We start from the raw sequence: 23,441 nt of genomic DNA on the forward strand, positions 1-23,441 counted from the left end.
GCCAGATCCTAATTACTCTGTCTCCATCTTCGAATTCCTCAGGTTATCCATGACTGTCGTTGGCTTTCTGACTGTCTGTCTCACCAGTATGGAATTTTGCTGAATAATGTCTTTGACACACAGGTACGTGCAGGAAGGCACTCAGTTCATATCAGTGTACATAGCTCCCATAAAAATGGACCTCCTCTGATGAATGGTTGAAAGCCTGTTTTTGTGCCCTTTTTCCTGCCCACTTCTCATGTAGAACATTTGTACAGCTTATATGTGAGAACATTTGGTGAACTGTAAAAGCACTGCAGAGAAGTTACTTCAAATTATTTGTGATTATCTTTGCCTCATTTTGTTCCAGAGCTTGTCAAATAAGAAGGCAAGGTCTGTATTCTATAACTTTCATAAACTAGAGCAATTTAGGGGCCATGCACAAGTCTGACATGGGAGACTTAGTGTAAGATGAGCAATCAGGACTCTTCTGTCTTTAACCCCATATGTATCAGTTAAGGCTAGTTGGCATGTAGCTCAGGGCTGCAGGTTGTTATAAATATGTCAGAGGAACCCTGATCTGGTCCAGAATAGCCTGAAGAGATGTGATTTTGTATCAGTCGTTTCTCACTTAAAGGACCCTAAAGAAAAGAGAAATCCATAGTCTGTATTGGCTGTTAGAGCTGATCTGAATTTCTGGTTTGTCTGTGAAAGCAGTTTCCATTAAGTTCTTTTAGTTTTCTAGGTTTAAGCCAATGAAAGGGAATCCTGGATAGGCAGGACGTAAGCCTAGAGGCTTTGGAGTGCCATGAAACTAATAAATTGGCCAATTATTTTTGAGTAGCAATTCCCAAAAGTTCAATTTTATGTTACTATATGTCATGAGGAAACCCTGGTGGTGCAGCAGTTAAGAGCTATGGCTGCTAACCAAAAGGTCAGCAGTTTGAATCCACCAGGCACTTCTTGGAAACCCTATGCGGCAGTTCTACTGTGTCCTATAGGGTCACTATGAGTCGGAATCGACTCGACGGCACTGGGTTTGTTTTTTTTTTTTTTTGAAGAAGCTCTGGTAGCGTAGTGGTTAAGAATTCATCTGCTAACCAAAAGGTCAGCAGTTCAAATTCAGTAGGCATTCCTTGGAAACCCTATAGGACAGTTCTGCTCTGTCCTATAGGGTCACTGAGTCAGAATCGACTCTATGGCAATAGGTTTGGTTGCTTTTGTTTTTGTTTTGTTTTTAGCATGTCATGAGTTGAACGAATTTTGTCCCCCTAGAATATGTGTCAGCTTGGCTAGGCCAGGAGTCCCAGTATTGTGTAATTTTGTGGCATTGTATAATTATCCTCCATTTTATGTGTTGCAAATCCCAAACCTTCGAATGTTAATGAGGCAGGTTTAGTGTCATGCCCTTACTAGAGGGCATGACTCAAGTCATACTCTTACTCAAGTCATGCATAGCCTTATCCTACAAAAGATAAAATGAGAGAGAAGCAAACAGAGGGACGTACCACTAAGAAAGAAGAGCCAAGAGTGAGGTGCATCCTTTGGTACCAGGGTCCCTGAGCTGAGAACCTCCTAGAACCAGGGTAAGATTGATGCCAAGGTACGTGGACATTTCCAAGGAACGCGGGGCCCACAGATGTTGAAACAAGGATCTTCCCCCAGAGCCGACAGAGAGAGAAAGCCTTCCCCTAGAACTAGTGCCCTGAATTTGGACTTCTAGCCTCCTAAACGGTGAGAGAATAAATTTTTATTTGTTAAAGCCATCCACTTGCGGTATTTCTGTTATAGCAGCAGTAGGTAATTAAGATACTGATAATGGATAAAATTTGCTGTTTGTGTATGTGCGCATAATGAAATTTTTGTCATTTCTTTTGTTCATGTGTTCATTTGGGCCTTCTTTCAGAATCTTCCACTATATAGAGATCACTTCTGTGATTTTCCAAAATGCAAGACAATTGCTCATCACTTCCCTGAGGCCACTAGGCTTCTTGATTAGATACCATGTGTATTGTCTAATGAAAACTTTGGCATACATTTCCACATCTTTCTTTTTGGATATCCACAAGAAGCAGGAATTCAGGATTTGATCAATTTGTTTTCCTTGAACACGATTTATTAGTTTCCTATTGCTGCTGTAATAAATTGTCACAGATTTAGTGGCTTAAAACACACATTTATTCTCTCATAGCTCTGGAGGTCAGAAGTCTGCAATCAGTTTCACTGGGCTAAAGTCCAGGTGGCAGTGCTAGTTTCTTCTGGACACTTTGAAGGGAGAATCCATTTCCTTGCCTTTTTTGGGTTCTAGTGGTTACGTGTATTCCTTAGTTTATGGCCCGTTTCTCCATCTTCAAAGCTCATCACTCCAGTCTCTTCTTTCATCATCATATTGCCCTCTACTCTGACTGTAGTAAATCTCCCTCTACCTTCTTTTAAGGACAGTTGTGATTACATTTAGGGCCAATCCAGATGATCCAGGATAGTCCTCCATCCCAAGACCCTTAAATTAATCATACCTGCAAATCCCTTTGGCCGTATAAGGTAACATTCAGAGGATTTAGGGACTAGGATGTGGGTATCTTTAGGGAACATTATTCAACCTACCACATATGGATAAATAATTATCCCAAATCTTAATCCTATTAGATTTTCTTTCTGTGGTGATTAACGTTCTGTGTCAACTTGGCTAGGCCATGATTCTCAGTGTTTTGGCAGATATTATGTAATCATCCTCCATTGATTGATTGATCTGATGTGAGCGGCCAATCAGTTGAAACAGGAGTTTCCTTGGGGGTGTAGCCTACTTCAATATACCATATATTTGCACAAATAATGGCCACCTTCTATGTTTGTTTGCCAACTGTGCACTACACCCTTGGGGTATTTTTGTAAGGGTTCTATGCTAATTTTTTTTACATGTTACTGTAAAAAAAATCAGGCATAGCAGCGCTTATGAAAATACCTCCTGGGGGGAGGGCATGGTTGACAAACATAAAAGGCATGTGTTATTTGTTTAAAATATGGTACTTGGATGTTCTGGCAAAGATCGTCCTCTCTCGAATCTCCATCCGACTCATCATCTTCTGACATCTGGCTCTTGGGATTTGAGCCAGCAGCCAGCTGTCTGATCTGCAGATTTTGGTTTGCCAGCCCCTGCAGCCATGTGAGTTAGGAGAAGCCTTCGGCCTGATGCCTGAACCACAGATTTGGGACTTGCCAGCCTCCATAACTACAGGAGCCATTTCCTTGAAATGAATCTCTCTCTGTATGTATATGGAGCCCTGGTAGTTCAGTGGTTAAGAGGTTGGCTGCTAACCAAAAGGCTGGCAGTTTGAATCTGCCAGCGATTCCTTGGAAACTCTCTGGGGAAGTTCTACTTAGTCCTGTAGGTTCGCTATGAGTATATGTACATACATGCTTTAATGGTTTTGCTCCTCTAGAGAACTCAGTCTAAGCCATTTGGTACTGAGAGTGGTTCTAGAGGAACAAAATCATAAGGATGACTTTTTCTGTATTGGTTCTCAAGTCTGGCTAGTCTTAAAGGCGCTTAGACTCTACCTCCAATAGTGAAGAGAGCACTGCTAATACATGGCATGAGGTGGCAGTAGAAATACACAAAATATCATCACCAGAGGATCAGATATTTTTGAGAGGCAAAGCTCTGGATAATTGCATATTTGCTACTTTTCTACATTTTTGTCAGAATAGGAAGTATAAGGAAGCTGGTTGGTTGGCCCTACTTCCACTAGAAAAAGTGGTGAAAGCAAGGGATGAGCTCAAAGCTTTAGAGCCACAGCTCAAGTGCCACATAAAAGACCTGAAAGAAAGCCTTATTTTTTGTAGTAACAGAGCTGATATTGACGAAAACCAAACCCAAAGTCTTATCGTAAGAATGACTGAATTACACCACCAGTTGAATTCCCGACTTCAAGTGGTGTCTGAAGTTAAAGTAAGGGCATTGATTGGGAAGAAGTGGGATCCTGAAACTTGCGATGGAGACATATGGGCAGATAAGCAGGAGTCTGGGGATATTGAGCCTCTAAATTCTGTTGAATCACTCCTGCTAACAGAACCCACCCTCTTCCCCCCCAATCTGAAGAGATTACTTCATCTTTGTCTGCTAAGCCACCCTCCCCAGTAAAACGACTATCCTTTCCACCCCCATCTCGCGAGATTAACACAGCTGTGCTTGAAGAGTCTTTAGCTAAGATATTGTCTGGGGCAGTGGCTGGGGTGTTGCCTGGGCATTGCCTGAGGAACATGACTTACAAGACATCACTGAATGTCCCCAGGACCCATCCTTACCACCTATTTTTGCTTCTAGACCTATAACTAGAGATTTAAGTCCCAGTGACCCATAAGACACACTTTTTACCATAATGGTGGGGAATAATTTGTGAAGGGAGCTTCACATCCTTGAAGACTGCTGTGATTGTTGTATTATGTAAGTCAGATGACAGTGGGAACTGCCCTAACAGAATTAAGGCACCTAACTATGATGGGCCTGATTGGATCTCCTGCAAATAGGGGCCAAGTGGCAGCACTTAACCAACAAAGACAAGGTGGGCGTGGTTACCATAATGGACTGCAGAGTCAAAGCAGTAACAGAATAGTCTGACTCTGATGGGCTTGTGGCATTGGCTGCTTAGTCATGGTGTCTCTCGGAGTGAAACAGATAGAAAATCTACTAAATATGTACTTGATCTGTACTGTGGTACAATGAATTACTTAATATGGTCCTTCTAGCCATAGTCTTTGTGACTCACACACAGTGATTGAGTGGGACTATGCAAATAAGGTTATATGGAACCCTAAGGAAGGGATCGGTCAATTTCACCATCCCGTTAGGCTTAAAATGAACCATCTGAGAGGTGGGAAGAGAGAATCTTACCACCACCAAAGAAGAAGAGCCAGGAGTGGAGTGTGTCCTTTGGACCTGGGATCCCTGCACTGAGAAGCTCCTGGAACCACTGAGAATCTCCTGGAGACTAAGAAAGAGAGCTGTAACACTGAAGATGGCAAGAAGCAGTGGGAGAAAAATGGCATTAGCAGAACCAGGAGACCAGCAGGAGATGGCCTGGCCCACAGATCAAGAAAGCTGAGTGCCTTCAGGCAAGAGGCTTGCTGGCAGAGTATGGTGCCTCCATGCACTTGGTGAGCTAAGTTTCCAACCCATGGAGCTAGAGCTGAGCACCTTCAGGCCTAGGCTTACTGGCAGAGTGGGGTGCCTTGGGGCACTGATGGGCAGAGCTAAAAGAGCTTTGTAATGCTTGCGCAAGTAGGCCAGAAGCTAAGGGGCCAGAGAGAGGCCTGACTGAGAAGAGAATGTCCTGATTGAAGAGCTGTTCCTGAACCTGAATTATAACCTGTTACTTCCCTAATAAACCCTGTAACTATGAGTATGGCCCGTGAGTTCTGTGTGGCCATTGTAACGGGTTTTCAAACTCCGCAGAGAAGTAGTGAGTGCCATGGGAGATATGATTGACGTCAGAACTGGTAAAGATGGAGGAGAAAGGAGGCACATCTGACCTCTGCCTCATAGGAATCAGCCTTGGGATGTTGATATTGATGCTCCTTCCCCCTTATGAAGATAGAGGAAGTCAGATACCACTGGCATGCTGTTTTTTCACATACAAGTGGAAGAATTCTAGGTCAAGTGAATGGGAGTCTAATTTGAATCGCCAGAATAGAGAGTCATGGTTCCTCAGTCGATACCTAGACTTCAGCCAGTTTACAGACCCACAACCCCTTGAGTAAAGAGGAGGCCAGTTCCCCTTGAGGAATGGTCCCACTATACTGCCAAAAATATGTACTGTTAATCTTTCTCCCAGCCTTTCCCAAAGGGACCTGTGGTTTTTTATGAGTGACTGTTCATTGGAGGAAAAGGATTTCAGGGATTTCAGGACACTGGCTCTTAACTGACACTAATTCCAGGAGACCCAAAACGTCACTGTGGCCCACCACTCAGAGTAGGGGTGTATGGAAGTCAGGTTATTAATGGAGTCTTAGCTCAAGGCCATCTCAGAGTGGGTCCATTGGTCCCTGAACCCATCCTGTAGGGATTTCCTCAGTTCCACAATGCATAATTGGAATAGATATATTCAGCAACTGGCAGAACCTCCACATTGGGTCCCTGACTTGTGGAGTAAGGGCTATTATGATAGGAAAAGCCAAGTTGAAGCCATTAAAACTGCCCCTACTTAGAAAAATAGTAAACCAAAAACAGTACTGCATTCTTGGAGGGATTGCAGAGATTACTGCTACCATCAAGGACTTGAAGGGTGCAGGCGTGGTAATTCCCAGCACATCTCCATTCAACTCACCTATTTGACCTCTGCGAAAGACAGATGGTTCTTGAAGAATGACAGTGGATTATTGAAAACTTAACCAGGTGGTGAATCCAGTTGCAGCTATATTCCAGATGTGGTTTCATTGCTTGAACAAATTAACACATCTCCTTATACCTGGTATGCAGCTCTTGACCTGGCCAATGCCTTTTTCTCTATTCCTGTTTTGAAGGACCACCAGAAGCAGTTTGCCTTTGGCTGGCAAAGCCGGCAATACACCTTCACTGTCCTACCTCGAGTATATCAACCCTCTCACGCTATGGCATAATTTAGTCCGCAGGGACTTTGATCACCTTTCCCTGCCACAAGGTTTCATGCTCATCCATTACGTTGATGACATGCTGATTGGACCTCATAAGGAAGAAGTATCAATGACTCTAGACTTACTGGTAAGATTTGCATGCTGAACCCAAAGCCAAACCCATTGTCATTGAGTCGATGCCAACTCCTAGCAACCCTATTTGCATGCTAGAGGGTGGGAAATTAATCTGACAAAAATTCAGGTACCTTCTACTTCAGTGAAATTTCTAGGAGTCCAGTGGTGTGGGGTATGTCAAGATATTCCTTCTAAAGGGAAGGATAAGTTGTTACATCTGGCCCCTCTTACAACTAAACAGGAGGCACAACACCTGGTGGGCCTCTTTGGATTTTGGAGGCAACATATCCATTATTTGAATGTGCTACTCCAGCCTATTTATCAAGTGACTCAAAAAGCTTCTGGTTTTGAGTCAGGCCCAGAACAAGTGAAGGCTCTGCAATGGGTTCAAGCTGCTGTGCAAGCTGCTCTGCCACTTGGGTCATATGATCCAGTTGATCCAATAGTTCTTGCAGTGTCAGAGGCTGATAAGAGATGGTGTTTGGAGTCTTTGGAAGGCCCCTATTGGTGAATTGCAGTGCAGACCCTTAGGATTTTGTACCAAAGCTCTGCCATCCTCTGAAGATAACTACTCTCCTTTTGAGAAACAGGTTTGACTTGTTGCTGGACCTTAGTAGAGACCAAATGCTTAACCATGGGCTACCAATTCAGCATGTGCCCTGAGCTGCCCATTATGTACTGAGTGTTGTGTGACCCACAGAACCATAAAGTTGGACATGCACAGCAGCACTCCATTATTAAATGGAAGTGGTACATATGAGATCAGGCTTGAGCAGGACCTGAAGGTGCAAGTAAGTTACTTGACGAAGTGGCCCAAATGCCCATGGTTCCCACGTCTGTCACATTACCTTCCTTCTCTCAGTCTGCATCTATGGCGTAATAGGAAGTTCCATATGATCAATTGACTGAGGAAAACTCATGCCTGGTTTACAGATGGTTCAGTGCAATATGCAGGTACCACTTGAAAGTGGACATGGGCAGCACTGCAGTCTCTTTCTGGACCTCCCTGAAGGACAGTGGTGAAGGGAAATCCTCCCAGAGGGCAGAACTTCGAGCAGTATGACTGGTTGTTCATTTTGCTTGGAAGGAGGGATGGCCAGATGTACAATGTACAGTTGTATACTGATTGATGTGCTGTGGCCAGTGGTTTGGCTGAATGGTCAAGGATTTCGAAGGAACATGATTAGAAAATTGGTGACAAGGAGGTATGAGGTAGAGACATGTGGATAGACCTCTTGAATCGGCCAAAGATGTGAAGATATTTGTGTGTCATGTGAATGCTTACCAAAGAGTGACCTTGGCATAGTAGAATTTTAACAATCAAGTGGATAGGATGACACATTCTATGGATACCTTTGTTCCCAGCCACTCCTGTCATTACCCAATGGGCTCATGAACAAAGTGGCCACGGTGGAAGGGATGGAAGTTATGCATGGGTTCAGCAACACCAAGGCCTACTTGGCTACAGCCACTGCTGAGTGCCCAATCTGGCGCAGCAGAGACACTGAGTCCCTGATGTGGCACCATTGCTAGGGGCAATCAGTCAGCAACCTGTTGGCAGGTTGATTACATTGGACCACTTTCATCATGGATAGGGCAGTGTTTTGTTATTACTGGGATAAACATTTACAAATTTGCCTTCTGTGCATGCAGTGCTCCTGCCAAAACTACCATTTGTGGACTTACAGAATATTTTATCCATCGTCATGGTATCCCATACAGCATTGCCTTGGATCAAGGAACTCACTTCATAACAAATGAAGTGCATCAGTGGGCCCATGTTCATGGAATTCACTGGTCTTACCATGTTCCCCATCATCCTGAAGCGGCTAGTTTGATAGAGTGATGGAATGGCCTTCTAAAGACACAGTTACGGCACCAGCTACCTTGCATGGTTGGGACAATGTTCTCCAGGAGGCCGTATGTGCTCTAAACCAGCATCAATATATGTTGCTGCATCTCCCGTAGCCAGGATTCATGGGTTTAGGAATCAAGGGGTGGAAATGGAATGGTACCACTCACTATTACCCCTAGTGACTCACTCGTAAAATTTTTGCTTCCTGTCCCTGCAGCCCTATGCTCTGTGGGTCTAGACATCTTAGTTCCAAAGGAAAGAATGATCCCATCAGGGGACACAACACTGATTCCATTGAACTGGACATTAAGAATGCCACCTAGCTACTTTAGGCTCCACATGCCTCTGGATCAACAGGCGAAGAAGGAAGTTACTGTATTGGCTGGTGTGATTGATCCTGATTACCAAGGGGAAGTCAGATTGATATTACATAATGACGGTAAAGAAGAGTATGTGTGAAATACAGGAGAGGAGATCCCTTAGAATGTCTCTTAGTAGTATAATGCCCTGTGATGAAAGTCAGTGGACAATTACAGCGACTCAATTCCAACATGACTACTAATGGCCTAGAAACTGAAGGAATGAAAGTTTGTGTCACGCCACCAGGCAAAGAACCACGACTAGCTAAGGTGCTTACTGAGGGCAAAGGTAATATGGAATGGGTGATGGAAGAAGGTAGTTCTAAATACCAGCTACAACCACGTGACCAGCTGCAGAAACAAAGACTATAATTGTTTTTAGTATTTCTTCCTTGTTTTGTTATACATGTATGTGTGCATTTTATATATACACCCGCACTTATATATGTATATATATACATATATATAAAATACGAATATCTTTGTTTTCTTCCTTCCCTTATTCCATTATTTGTGAAATATAAGATGTAAATGGGGCTAGTGTGTTTTCAGTTGTACACATATTAGTTGTATCATGTTAGGCTTAAGTATGACTTTATTATTGTCTTTATTTAAAGATTATGTATGGTTTAAGGCAATGTGTATGGGTACCAAGTTGACAAAGGTTTGACTGTGACTGTTACGGTTATGTGTCAACTTGGCTAGGCCATGATTTTCGGTGGTTTGGCAGGTATTATGTAATCATCCTCCATTTCGTGATCTGATGTGAGCAGCAGTTAGTTGAAAGAGGAGTTTCCTTGGGGGTGTGGCCTACATCCAATATATGTGGGTGTTCCGGCAAAGCTTGCCCTCTCTGGATCCTGCATCCAATTCGTCATCCTCTGACCTCTGGTTCTTGGAATCTGAGCCAGCAGCCTGCCTTCTGACCTGCAGATTGTGGGATTTGCCAGCTTCCGCAGACCTGTGAGCCAGCAGCCTGCCATCTGACCTGTCAATTTTGGGTTCTTCAGCCCCTGCAACCACGTGAGTCAGGAGAAGCATCGACCGTGATGCCTGACCCACGGATTTTGGGACTTGCCAGCCTCCACAACTGCGTGAGCAGTTTTCTTGAAATAAATCTCTTTCTATATATATTTATATGTATATGCTTCACTGGTTTTACTCCTCTGGAGAACCCAGCCTAAAACACTTCCCAAAACTTTACCAGAGTTGCTAATAGGTAATAAAAATAATTCTTGAATTTTATCTTCCTTTCCCCTCTTCCCAAAGGTACCAAAGAGTAACACAATGACCATAAGGTGGGCAAATAAGTAGAAAAAAAGTAGACAAGGATACGTTAAAGTTGGCCGATGTTTTTCTTTTTTTTAATTTTTGAAGAATAAGAAGTTGACTGAATAAATTTCCTGATGGCATTGCCTAGTATTTGGGAAAAATGATATTTAAAGAAATTTTCTGTATCTAATTATGATATTTCTGCCATGATAGCTTTCTGTATATATTCTAAGGACTACTTTGTCTTTTTTTAATGCACAGGTAGCAGATGTCCTTCAATTTTCTATGGAAACTGGTGGCTTTCTTCCAAATTGCATTAGTACTTTGCAGGAGAGTTTAATCAGACACCTTAAAGTAGCCCCCAAATATGTCTCCTTTCTAGAAGAGAGGCAAAAACTGACCCAGGTGAGTGTTAAAGGATGTCCCCATATGACATTACTTTTTCCACACGTTGTCTCAGCAGGATTATCAACCTGTTATAATGACCAGCTGCCATGTAAGAGTATGAGCATTGCCAAATAGTAGTTGTTCCAAATGGGAGCAATTTGTTGGTAGTTCAAATAGATAAAAGCCAGGATCCAGATTTGCTGGCTATCAGTTAAAAAGTACCGTGAAATAGCTTTTCAAGTTGGGGCAAGGAGGGGTTTTCATGTGACCTTGGATTAAGGGGGTAGAGCCCATATCATCCCAGTTCCTTCTCTGAGAATAAGGTAAAAGATGTTTTTTAGCTACTGCGAGATACTAGTTGTAATAGCCTTTCGTGCAAAGTTAGGTTGTGACCGTATTAGCTACAATTGGTCATATAATCAAATCTCCTGCCTTCAGCTTTGAATAGGAAGTCCTGATATCTATGTCTGTCTGTCTGCCTCTCTTACAAACACACACACACGCACACGCAATGGGTATCTGTGAATGTTCTCAGAAGACTAGCTATAGTGTGAAAGTAGAAGTCAATAACTGAAGAAAATGACAGCATTTTTAAATTAAACAGCCCTTGGATAGACAATTTAAAATTTTGCTTACTACCTGGAAAAAGTTGTTTTGGTGTCTCTAGGAAAACCCAGAAGTATGGTTCACACGACCTCTTTCGCCTACTCTGTTGAAAATTTTGGCCCTGGAAGCTACCTACCTGCTACCCCTTCGCTTGGTACTCCTAGATGAAATGATGTCTGACCTAACCACCCTGGTGGACGGGTACTTAAATTCCTATCGAGAGGGGTCTGCAGTCCGGCTTGGAGGCATGGAGGTAGGTGTTGGTGTGTCTTCAAGATCTCTGTTTCTGTCTTATTTTTCATGGAGGGCAACAGTGATCTCACTTTTCACACTTGTGGCAAATATTACTTTGGGGTAAAACTTGGTGATAAATATTATTGAAAAGGCTACAGCTTGGGCTTAATCTATCCCGGTGAGCATCTTTTCACTAATATTAAGTTATGTTTCCAAGAAATATTTTTGTCAAAGAATGGATACATTTAAGATTTCATTATTTTTATGAAGTCAGTGCAACGTAAGAAAATTACATGACAGGATTTAGCCGACTACTGCCCGCAGGCCAAATCTGGTCCACAGTCTGTTTTTGTACAGCTCTTGAGCTAAGAACAGTTTTTGCATTTTTAAAAGTTTTTTTTTTGTTGTTGTTGTTAAAAAAGAGAGATGGGCCAATAAACAACATCATGATAAATGGAGAAGAAATTGAATTTGTCGAAGATTTCATTCTATTTGTATCAATAACCAATGCCCATGGAAGCTGTTGTTATTGTTATATGCCGTCCAGTCATTTCTGACTCATAGTGACCCTATTGGACAGAGTAGAACTGCTCCATAGGGTTTCCAAGGAGCGGCTGGTGGATTTGAACTGCTGACCTTTTGGTTAGCAGCTGAGCTCTTAACACTACGCCACCAGCGCTCCTCCATGGAAGCAGTAGTCAAGAAATCAAAAGATGTATTCCATTGGGTAAATCTGCTGCAAAAGAAATCTTTAAAGTTCTAAAAAGGAAAGATGACACTCTGATGACTAAGGCATGCCTTAGTCAAGCCATGGTTTTTTCAATAGCCTCATATGCATGGGAAATCAGGACAGTGACAAAAGAAGACAGAAGAATCGATGCATTTGAATTGTGATGTTGACAAAGAATATTGGATATACCATGAACTGCCAAAAGAATGAACAAATCACTCTTAGAAGAAATAAAACTAGAGTATTCCTTAGAAATGAGGATGGCGAAATTTTGTCTTGCTTACTTTGAACATGTCATCAGGAAAGACCAATCCCTAGGAAAGGATATCACATTTGGGAAAGTAAAGGGTCAGTGAAAACGAGGGAAACCCTCAGTAATACAGACAGACAAAGTAGTCACAAAAATGGGCTCAAACATATCAAAATCATGAAAAAGGCATAGGTCTGGGCAATATTTTGTTCGGTTATACATAAGGTTGTCATGAGTTAGAGCCAACTCGATGGCAACAAACAACCGTATGTGGCTTACAAAGCCTAAAATATTTACCTTTACAGAAAAAAAAAACTGCTGGCTGCTGCCGTAGACCATTCTCACTTATGAATATTGATACAAAGTGCTAAATAAAATATTAGAATTTTTGGTATGAACTTCACTTAGATGTGTTCGTTTTTTAATGTGTTACTGGATTCCAGTTGCAAGCATGGTTCAATATAAGGAAATTCTCTGTTTTAGTAGATCCAAGAAAATCTTATGATTATCTTTATAAATGCTGAAAAAAGCATTTCATAATATTCTATGAGCATTCCTGATTAAAGTTGGGATAGTGGCTACTTCTCTAACGTAACACATAACCTCAAGCAAGAAGACTATATAATGCTTAGTTGGCAACACTAGAAACACTCCCATTAATATCAGGATCATACAGAAATGACCACTGTTCTAACATTTTTCTGAAGCTATTTGGCAAAGCAATTAAACAAAAAGATATCAGCTATAAAAATTGAAAAAGAAGGACCGGAATTCTATGACTTGCAGATAATACAACTGGAAAACTGAAGAAAATCAACTGAAAAGACTACCAAAAACAAGAAGACAATATAGTAAGGTGACTGGATAAAAAATGAAAGATATAAAAATTAATAGCTTTTCTATACCCATACCGGAAACCCTGGTGGCGTAGTGGTTAAGTGCCGTGGCTGCTAACAAAAAGGTCGGCAGTTTGAATCCACCAGGTGCTCTTTGGGAACTCTGTCCTGTAGGGTCGCTATGAGTCGGAATTGATTTGACGGCAACGGGTTTGGTTTTTTTGGTTTATACCTTTATCAGTAGTTAGGAAATAAACCAGGAGAAAAGGTCTCCTTTACAATTGTAATGAAAAGGATAGGTTACCTAGAAATAAACTTACCAAAATATGTGGAATATATAGATGAAGAAAACTTTAAAATATTACTGAAGGGCATAAAAGAAGACTTAAATAGATGAGTGGAAACAGTAAATATTTTAGTTTTCAGTTATCCCTAAATTAATCTCTGAATTTAAGTTTATTTTGCTAAAAATATTAACATTAGTAATTATTTTGACAAGCTGTATTTATAGAGTTTATAGAGATTTTTAAAAGCATGCAAGAATAGTCAAGAAATTTTGGAAAAGGAAGTATATTGAAGGAGGACAAGTCGTGGCAGATGTTAACACTTTAGAATACAGTAAGTAAAACGGTTTGGGATTGGTACATGTGTAGACAGATCAATGAAACAGAATAGGGACCCCAGAAATAGATCCAATATGTATCTGCCGATGTGGTTATGATAAAGGTAGCATTTCTGATCAATGGACAAAAATAATTATTCAGTAAATGGTCTTAGGCAATTGACTAATAATTATGGGGGAGGAGAATCAGAGTTGGATTCCTATCTCTTTTATTATACTAAAATAAACTCCAGATGTATCAAGTATTTATGTAAAAAATGGAACAATAAAACGGTTGGAAAAATGTAGAATGAAAAATAAATCTCACAGTAGGGAAGGTTTTTCTATTCAACACGGCAATTCAGAATGACTTTAAAACTTTTTGTATGGCAAACATACTGTGAACAAAGTCAAAAGGCAAACAAATGGGGAAAAATTATTTGCCTCATATAACAAAAGGACATTTTCTCAAGAGATTATCATAATATTTCTGTAAAGACAAAAGACTGGACACAACCTGAATACCCACCAATAAGGGTTTGGTTACATACATCAGGATATATCCATACAGCCCTTTAAAACTGCCAATATAGAGAAATCTTCAAGACAAAAGTTGTGTTTATTTTCCTTTTTTTAATTATTGTACTTTAGATGAAGGTTTACAGAACAAACTAGCTTCTCATTAAACAATTAGTACACATATTATTTTGTGACATTGGTTACCAACCCCATGACATGTCAACACTCTCCTTTCTCGACTTCGGGTTCCCTATTACCAGCTTTCCTTTCCCTTCCTGCCTTCTCTTCCTTCCCCCTGGGCTGAAGTGCCCCTTTAGTCTCCTTTTGTTTTGTGGGCCTGCCTAATCTTTGGCTGAAGGGTGAACCTCTGGAGTGGCTTCATTACTGAGCTAAAGGGGTGTCGGGGGGCCATACTCTTGGGGTTTCTTCAGACTCTGTCAGGCCAGTAAGTCTGGTCTTTTTTGTGAGTTAGAATTTTGTTCTACGTTTTTCCCCAGCTCTGTCTGGGACCTTATATTGTGATCCCCGTCAGAGCAGTCAGTGATGGTAGACGGACACCATCTAGTTGTGCTGGACTCAGTCTGGTGGAGGCCGTGGTAGTTGTGGTCCTTTAGTCCTTTGGACTAATCTTTCCCTGTGTCTTTGGTTTTCTCCATTCTCCCTTGCTCCGAACAAAGACAAAATTTTTAAAGAAGTCAAGATGCAGGAGAGTGTATAATAGCGTGTTACCATTTGTTTAAAGTAATTTTAGAAAATGTTATCAAAATAACTTAAAAAATGTTGAGAGAAAACTAAAACTTAAAAAATGTAACCCAGTGAAAATGCGAACTTTTAGTTGATCAATACAGGCATAGACTGTCACAGGGAGGCTGCACTAGAAATGCGTTTAGGGGATGCACCCGCTGAGGCAACCGCGGCTAGGTAGGGAGAGACTTCCTTTTCACTGTGTAATCTTCATGCACACACACACACAACTATGTGGATTCATTACCTTTTCGACTTCAAAAATAGTACCACTGTAAACAAACAAACCAAACCTGCTGTCGTCAAGTCGATTCCAACTTACATCGACCCTATACGGTGGAGTAGAATGGCTCCATAGGGTTTCCAAGGCTTAAGGCTGTAATCTTTGCGGAAGCAGATTGCCACATCTTTCCCCTGCGAAGTGCTTAACCACTGCGCCACCAGCTGAAGGCACTAGAGGGTGCTATATGAACACATTTGAATAAACCCTCGCTTGCCAAATACTGTTAAGTATAATAGAAGTGATTTTCAGTGCTTGGTTATGGCAGACTTGTGTTCATTTTCTCTTCCTAGCCTACCTGTATGGAGCTGCCAGAGGAGCTGCTTCAACTCAAGGACTTCCAGAAGGAGCGCAGGGAGAGAGCTGCCAAAGACTACAGTGTGAATGCACGGGGTCTTCTAGTAAGGACAGGGCTACAGCCAAAGAAACCGGTGACAAAGACAGCAGGGAAGGAAGAAAAAGTGAGAGGTGTCTTCCACTGCAAAAGTTCTAGGGGAGACAAAGCTCCGGGTTTTACATCTCACGAATCTCATGAGGATGTGAATTTATTGAAAGAAGAATCTCAGAGGAAACAGACTAAAATAAAACCTCGACATCTACCTCCCCTAAAGGAAGCGGAAGCCAGTGAAGGCTCCAGTCATAAATTTAATTGCCCTGGCTCCAAGGGGTCAGAGGACCAAAGGATAACTCAAAAAGAATACATTATGATACCCAAACATGAGCTTCAGGCAAGTTTATCTTTGAAAGAGGAGATAGAACAGTTATTGATGGTGGAAAACAAGAAAGATTTAAAATGTATGAAACGCGATGTTTCATTGTCTCCAAGTGACACCTTGCATCCTTTAAGAAAAAGTGCGCTTTCACCACTTCCTCCCTGCCCAGCCTTGGAGAAGCCTGACTCCTGGCTAAATCCCCCTCTAATTCTGCCTTAGAGAAGCAGTTTGTTCTTCCGGTCACAAAGGGGGCTCATTTCCCTGCCATCAGGGCCTTCCTTTGGAGCTTATAGCTCAGGGCTTAAGTTTCTCCTGTAAACTTAGTTATGACTTAGTCACAGGCTTCCAGGAAAAGTATATCCTCTGGCCTGTGCCTACATTTCTCTTACTTGGATCAGGAACGGAATGAATAAGTTAAATAATGGAAGAAAGTAAAATTGGGATGATGTCACCGTGCAGAAATGTGTCCAGTGGCCAGACTGAATTATTTCTCATGATTCAGGTTTAGGGAAGGATTTGAAGAAGGGGAAAATCTTGGGTTTAGTGTCAGAAAGAATCTATACTTTTTCAATTTTGTTTTGAGTTATTTTTTTGAATTTTAGTTTGGTTTGTGGGTGTTGGTAAAACTCTGCCGTAAGTTTTTAAAAAATTGGCACCCAACAACTTTACCATTCCTTTTCTCCTTTTAAAAATATTAACTTTACTTCTGAATTATTGAATAAACATGACTGTCTTATGTCATAGATAAACAGTAATATTATAGGCATCAATAACCCAGTTTTAATTTATTTTTTCTTCATTTACTTTCTGAAGATTTTGTCCATTTTCCTAACAGAGGCTCTGGGTTTCTTTATAGTACATAAGGTCACTATGAGTTAGAGCTGACTTGACAAATTAACAACGACATTATGTAAACTGGAAGTTTGACTCCATTCTTTTTGCCTGTAGTTGGTATACTTCCTTAGAATGAAGGGAAGGCAGCTTGTACAGAGCCTTTTTTACTTTACATTCTTTTCTATAAAATGACCAATAAATCTGTGTTGGCATTATATCATCTCTGACTTGTCTTAATTGGGTAGGAGTAAATTGGTAAATGTTTGGACTTCTAGGTCTAAAATCCAGTTTAGTAATCTGTAATTTGAAATGTTACAGAACCCTATTACTTGTTACATGTAGGGGAAACCCCGGACGGTCTAAGGTTAGGAGCATCCTCAGCCAGTTCTATAACAGGTGCCACGGGAAGAATTGCTGTGCCTTCTTAACTGCGAGAGCACGTCTAGTCTGAGCTGAGATTAAGGCGGCCCAAGAGCAGGTGACTCAGCCCTGCAGCTGCCTTTAGAAAGCCATGTGGGGCCAAGGTGCTTTCTGGTTCATCTTGGGTAAATGCATTTTCAGCTTTAGCCCCAAATGTGGGTAATCTAGATTTACCCTGGAAAGGGTGTGAATTCCTGAAATTGATTAAGCTTCTTATAGGAGCCATTAAGTTATTACTCACAAAATATATATAGAGAGAGAGAGAGGTGCTACAAATGTAACATCCTTTTTTTTTTTTTTGACAAAGGATTCTTTCATTACATAGGTTGTGTGACTGTACTTGAACACTTTGCTGTGCTATTCAGTATGGTTGCCATTAGCCATATTCAAATTTTAAATTAAATTAATTAAAATTAAATAAAATGAAAAATTCAGTTCCTAAGTTGCACTCACATTTCTAGTGCTCCGTAGTTCTTCGTGCCTGGTAGCTTCTGTATCGCGAACAGCGCAGACATTTTCATCATCTTAGGAAGTTCTATTGGGCGGTGAGTGGTATTCAAGAGGTACTTTGACTCCTAGGACTAGATGAGCCCTTTGGATCCCATCATAGTATTTTCTAGGGGAAACACTCATACCCGGTGAATTTTCTTCCACTTCCTCATTCCAGCCTCATGCCCAAATTCTGCGTATGAGGGCAGGTTCTGCCATGAAGTTCTGTCATTTGCTAGAAAGAGTGTAAAAAATCCCTGTGTTTTTTTAAGAACTAGTTGGTGCCTGGCTACCACCAATAACTGTCCTGACAGAGAACACAACGCAGAGTCCCTGATGAAGCAGCAGGAAAGTGGGGTGCAGAACTCAAATTCTAGTAAAAAGACCAGACTTAATGGTCTGACTGAGACTGGAGGGACCCTGGAAGACATGGCCCCCAGACTCTCTGTTAGCCCAGAACTAAAACCATTCCCAAAGTCAACTGTTCAGACAAAGATTAGACTGGACTAAAAAAAAAAAACTATTAGACATAAAATGATACCTGTGAGGAGTGTGCTGCTTAGCTCAAGTAGATAATATAAATATATATATATTTATACATGAGACTAAATGGCCAGCTCATATCTGGAGGTGAGGTGAGAGGGCAAAACGGACAGGAGCTGGTTGAATGGACATGGGAAATCTGGGGTAGAAAGGAGGAGTGTGCTGTCACATACGGAGAGCAACTAGGGTTGTAATGAGTGTATAAATTTTTGTATGAGAGACTAACTTGAGCTGAAAACTTTCACTTAAAACATAGTAAAAGAAAATAAATCCCTGTCTTTTTCAAGCCCTATTGTTAGTGCTCCATGCCATTACTTAAACTTCTTGACTAAATCTTACCCAGAATCTTTGAGTCCTTGTCCAAACTCATCATCTAGTCCTTTCCTTATTCTGTATTTTCCTAATTGTGAGTTCATAAACCATACTGCCTGGTCCCCCACACTCCTAGGTCTTGTGCCGATCTGCCAACATCTTTCTGCATCTGCCCTGCTCAGCTGACCTTACTGTACGTGATCTGCAATTCAAGGCTCTTCCAAGTAATCTGACCTTTCAGTTTTAGACCTAGGTAATGAGGTTAAATGGTTTCCCTGAATAAAAAATGCAGCATTGAGAACAGAACCAGTGTGTGTTGGGATCTTGGTCTCTTTAGTATTCTTCCAGGTCTACTGTGAAAAATCACTGCAGTAGCATTGGCTCCTGTCTGGCCGTGGGCCTCATAAGTCCTAATACAACCCAATAGAATTTTAAAGCCCTATGGCCCTCTTGATGGTGTTGGCACAAGGCAAGTCCCCAGCAGCAAGCTGAGATGAGGCCTGGGGCAAACTGGTACATCTGGGGGACGATTGAGTCCTTATGGGTTAGTCAAGTACACTTATCAAAAAAGGCAGTTATTGTAAAAGTAAATACCTTACAAATAATTAAGAAAATAAAGGAAAATACACCTCAATCACCATCGCCCCCTGTACAACTCTGCCTAGCATGTTGGCATTTTTCTTTTTATTCTCTCTCTCTCTCTCTCTCACTATACACCAAACCAAAAACCATTGTCGTTAAGTCGATTCTGACTCACAATGACCCTATAGGACAGAGCAGAACTGCACCATAGAAGCAGACTGCCACATCTTTATCCCTTGGAGCAGCTAGTGGGTTCCAAGAGCCGACTTTTCAGCTAGTAGACAAGCACATAACCATTGCATCACCAGGGCTCCTTGGGAGATAGGGTAAATCCAATTAAAGAAATTTAATTTATAATTTAAAAGCTTCCTAAGAAAACTTTGTACCCAGATAGCTTCACTGGTGACTTCTATCAGGTGATTTTTGACAAAGGTGCCAAGGTAATTCAATGGAGGAAAAATGGCCTTTTCAATATTTAGTTGTAGAACAACTAAATATTTGTATGGAAAAGAAGGAAGCCAATCCTTACCTCACATCATGCAAAAAAATTAACTCAAAATGAATGACAGACGTAAATATACAAACTAAAGCTATACAGATTTTCAAAGGAAACATAGGAGAAAGTCTTCATGACCTTGAGATAGACAAAAAATTTCTTACTTAGAATACAAAAAGCAGATAACATTTTAAAAAATTATAAATTGATTTCATCTAAATTTTCAAAGTTCTTCTTGAAAGACATGTCTAAGAAAATGAAAAGGCAAAGACTGGGAGAATGTATTTACAATACATATATTCTGACAATGGACTTCAATCCAGTATATATAGAGAAATCTAACTTGGTAATAAAACAGTCCAATTTTATAATGAGCAAAATATTTAAACAGACACTTTATAAAAGAAGATATAAGAATGTCCAGTAAGCACATGAAAAAATGTTCAGAATTATTCTTTATCAGAGATGTTATAACCACAATGAGATATCACTACATACTCACTAAACCAAAAAAAACAAACAAAAAAACCCATGGCCACCAAGTTATGACTCATAGCAACCCTATGTGACACAGTAGAACTGCCCCAAAGGGTTTCCACTGCTGTCATCTTTGTGGAAGCCAACTGCCACCTCTTTCTCCCACAGAGGAGCTGGTGGGTTAGAACTGCCAACCTTCTGGTTAACAGCTAAGTGCTTAACCACTGTTTCACCAGGTCTCCTCACACATTCACTGCAGTGTTGAAAAAGACTAACATTACCAAATATAGGTGAGAGTGTGGAGCAACCAGACTCTCATACGTTTTTGGCAGGAAGGTAAAATGGTAGAACCACTTTGGAAAAAGTTTTGGTTTTTTCTTAAAAGTTCAGTATGCATTAACCACGTGATCCAGCAATTTAACCCCTAGGCATTTATGCCTCAATAAAGGTTTTTTTTTCTTTTTAATCAAAAAGAAAAACTGTTGCAGATGACATGATCTTATACACAGAAAACACCAAGGAAACCTCAAGAAAACTACTGAAACTAATAGAAGAGTTCAGCAGAGTATCAGGATACAAGATAACCATACAAAAATCAGTTGGAGTCCTCTACACCAACAAAAAGAACATCGAAGAAGAAATCACCAGATCAATGCCATTTACAGTAACCTCCAAGAAGATAAAATACTTAGGAATAAATCTTACCAGAGATGTAAAAGACTTACACAAAGAAAACTACAGTACACTTCTGCAAGGAACCAAAAGAGACTTACATAAGTGGAAAATATACCTTGCTCGTGGATAGGAAGACTTAACATTATAAAAATATCTATTCTACCAAAAGCGATCTATACATTTAATGCAATTCCAATCCAAATCCCAATGACATTCTTTAATGAGATGGAGAAACAAATCACCAACTTCATATGGAAGGGAAAGAGGCCCCGGATAAATAAGGCATTACTGAAAAAGAACAAAGTGGGAGGCCTTACTCTACCTGATTTTAGAACCTATTATACCACCACAGTAGTCAAAACAGCCTGGTACTGGTACAACAACAGGCACATAGACCAATGGAACAGAATTGAGAACCAAGATATAATTCCATCCACGTATGAGCAGCTGATATTTGACAAAGGACCAGTGTCAGTTAATTGGGGAAAAGATAGTCTTTTTAACAAACAGTGCTGGCATAACTGGATATCCATCTGCAAAAAAATGAAACAAGACCCATACCTCACTCCATGCACAAAAACTAACTCAAAATGGATCAAAGACCTAAATATAAAATCTAAAACGATAAAGATCATGGAAGAAAAAATAGGGACAACGTTAGGAGCCCTAATACATGGCATAAATAGTATACAAACATTATTAAGAATGCAGAAGAAAAACTAGATAACTGTGAGCTTCTAAAAATCAAACACTTATGCTCATCCAAAGACTTCACCAAAAGAATGAAAAGACTACCTACAGACTGATCAGTGTCTGATCTCTAAAATCTATGTGATACTGCAAAAACTCAACTACAAAAAGATAAATAACTCAATTAAAAAATGGGCAAAAGATATGAATAGACACTTCACTAAAGAAGACATTCAGGTAGCTAACAGATATATGAGGAAATGTTCACGATAATTAGCCATTAGAGAAATGTAGATCAAAACTACCATGAGATTTCATCTCACTCCAACAAGGCTGGCATTAATCCAAAAAACACAAAATAATAAATGTTGGAGAGGCTGTGGAGAGATTGGAACACTTATACACTGCTGGTGGGAATGTCAAATGGTACAGCCACTTTGGAAATAGATTTGGTGCTTCCTTAAGAAGCTAGAAATAGAACTACCATACTATCCAGCAATCCCACTCCTTGGAATATATCCTAGAGAAATAAGAGCCTTTACACGAACAGATATATGCACACCCATGTTTATTGCAGCACTGTTTAGCAAAAACATGGAAGCAACCAAGGTGCCCATCAACGGATGAATGGATAAATTATGGTATATTCACACAATGGAATACTACCCATCGATAAAAAACACTGAGGAACCTGTGAAACATTTCATAACATGGAGGAACCTGGAAGACATTATTCTGAGTGAAATTAGTCAATTGCAAAAGGACATATATTGTATAAGACCACTATTATAAGAACTTGAGAAATAGTTTAAAATGAGAAGAAAACATTCTTTAGTGGTTACGAGAAGGGGGAGGGAGGGAGGGTGTGAGAAGGGTATTCACTAATTAGTTGGTAGATAAGAACTAGTTTAGGTGAAAGGAAAGACAGCACACAATACAGGGGAGGTCAGCACAACTGGACTAAACCAAAAGAAAAGAAGTTTCCTGAATAAACTGAATGCTTTGAAGGCCAGCGTAGCAGGGGCAGGGGCCTGGGGACCATGGTTTCAGGGGACATCTAAGTCAATTGGCATAATAAAATCTATTAAGAAAACATTCTGCATCCCACTTTGAAGAGTGGCATCTGGGGTCTTAAACACTAGTACGCAGCCATCTAAGATGCATCAATTGGTCTCAACCCACCTGGATCAAAGGAGAATGAAGAACACCAAGGACACAAGGCAATTACGAGCCCAAGAGACAGAAAGGGCCGCATAACCAGAGACTACATCATCCTGATACCAGAAGAACTAGATGGTGCCCAGCTACAACCGATGACTACCCTGACAGGAAACACAGCAGAGAGCCCTTGAGGGAGCAGGAGAGCAGTGGGATGCAGACCCCAAGTTCTCATAAGACCAGACTTAATGGTCTGGCTGAGACTGGAAGGACCCCGGTGGACATGGCCCCCAGACCTTCTGTTGCCCCAGGACAGGAACCGTTCCCGAAGCCTGCTCTTCAGACATGGATTGGACTGGACAACCGGATGGAGAGGGATGCTGGTGAAGAGTGAGCTTCTTGGATCAGGTGGACACAAGACTATGTTGGCCTCTCCTGCCTGGAGGGGAGATGAGAGGGTGGAGGGGGTTAGAAGCTGGCAAAATGGACGCGAAAAGAGAGAGTGGAGGGAGAGAGCGGGCTGTCTCATTAGGGGGAGAGTAATTGGGAGTGTGTAGCAAGGTGTATGTGGGTTTTTGTGTGAGAGACTGACTTGATTTGTAAACTTCCACTTAAAGCACAATAAAAATTATAAAAAAAATAAAAAGAAAGACTGGCGATACCAAGTGTTGCAGGAT

At 40.9% G+C, this 23,441-nt stretch overlaps 1 protein-coding gene across 2 annotated transcripts in view; it reads left to right on the forward strand.

The window, feature by feature from the left end:
- EXD1 (exonuclease 3'-5' domain containing 1) overlaps positions 1-16,373 on the forward strand; it is a 41,180-nt gene extending 24,807 nt beyond the window's left edge. For both annotated transcript variants that reach the window (XM_049898295.1, XM_049898296.1), the window contains 4 exons: positions 43-123; positions 10,450-10,593; positions 11,243-11,434; positions 15,669-16,373. In XM_049898295.1, coding sequence (XP_049754252.1) covers positions 43-123; positions 10,450-10,593; positions 11,243-11,434; positions 15,669-16,307 — 1,056 coding nt within the window. In that variant the 3' untranslated portion in view covers positions 16,308-16,373. The remainder of the gene's footprint in view (positions 1-42; positions 124-10,449; positions 10,594-11,242; positions 11,435-15,668) is intronic.
- Positions 16,374-23,441: the final 7,068 nt, after the last annotated feature.

Source organism: Elephas maximus, chromosome 10, assembly GCF_024166365.1.
Source record: "Elephas maximus indicus isolate mEleMax1 chromosome 10, mEleMax1 primary haplotype, whole genome shotgun sequence".
NCBI classification, from domain to species: domain Eukaryota; kingdom Metazoa; phylum Chordata; class Mammalia; order Proboscidea; family Elephantidae; genus Elephas; species Elephas maximus.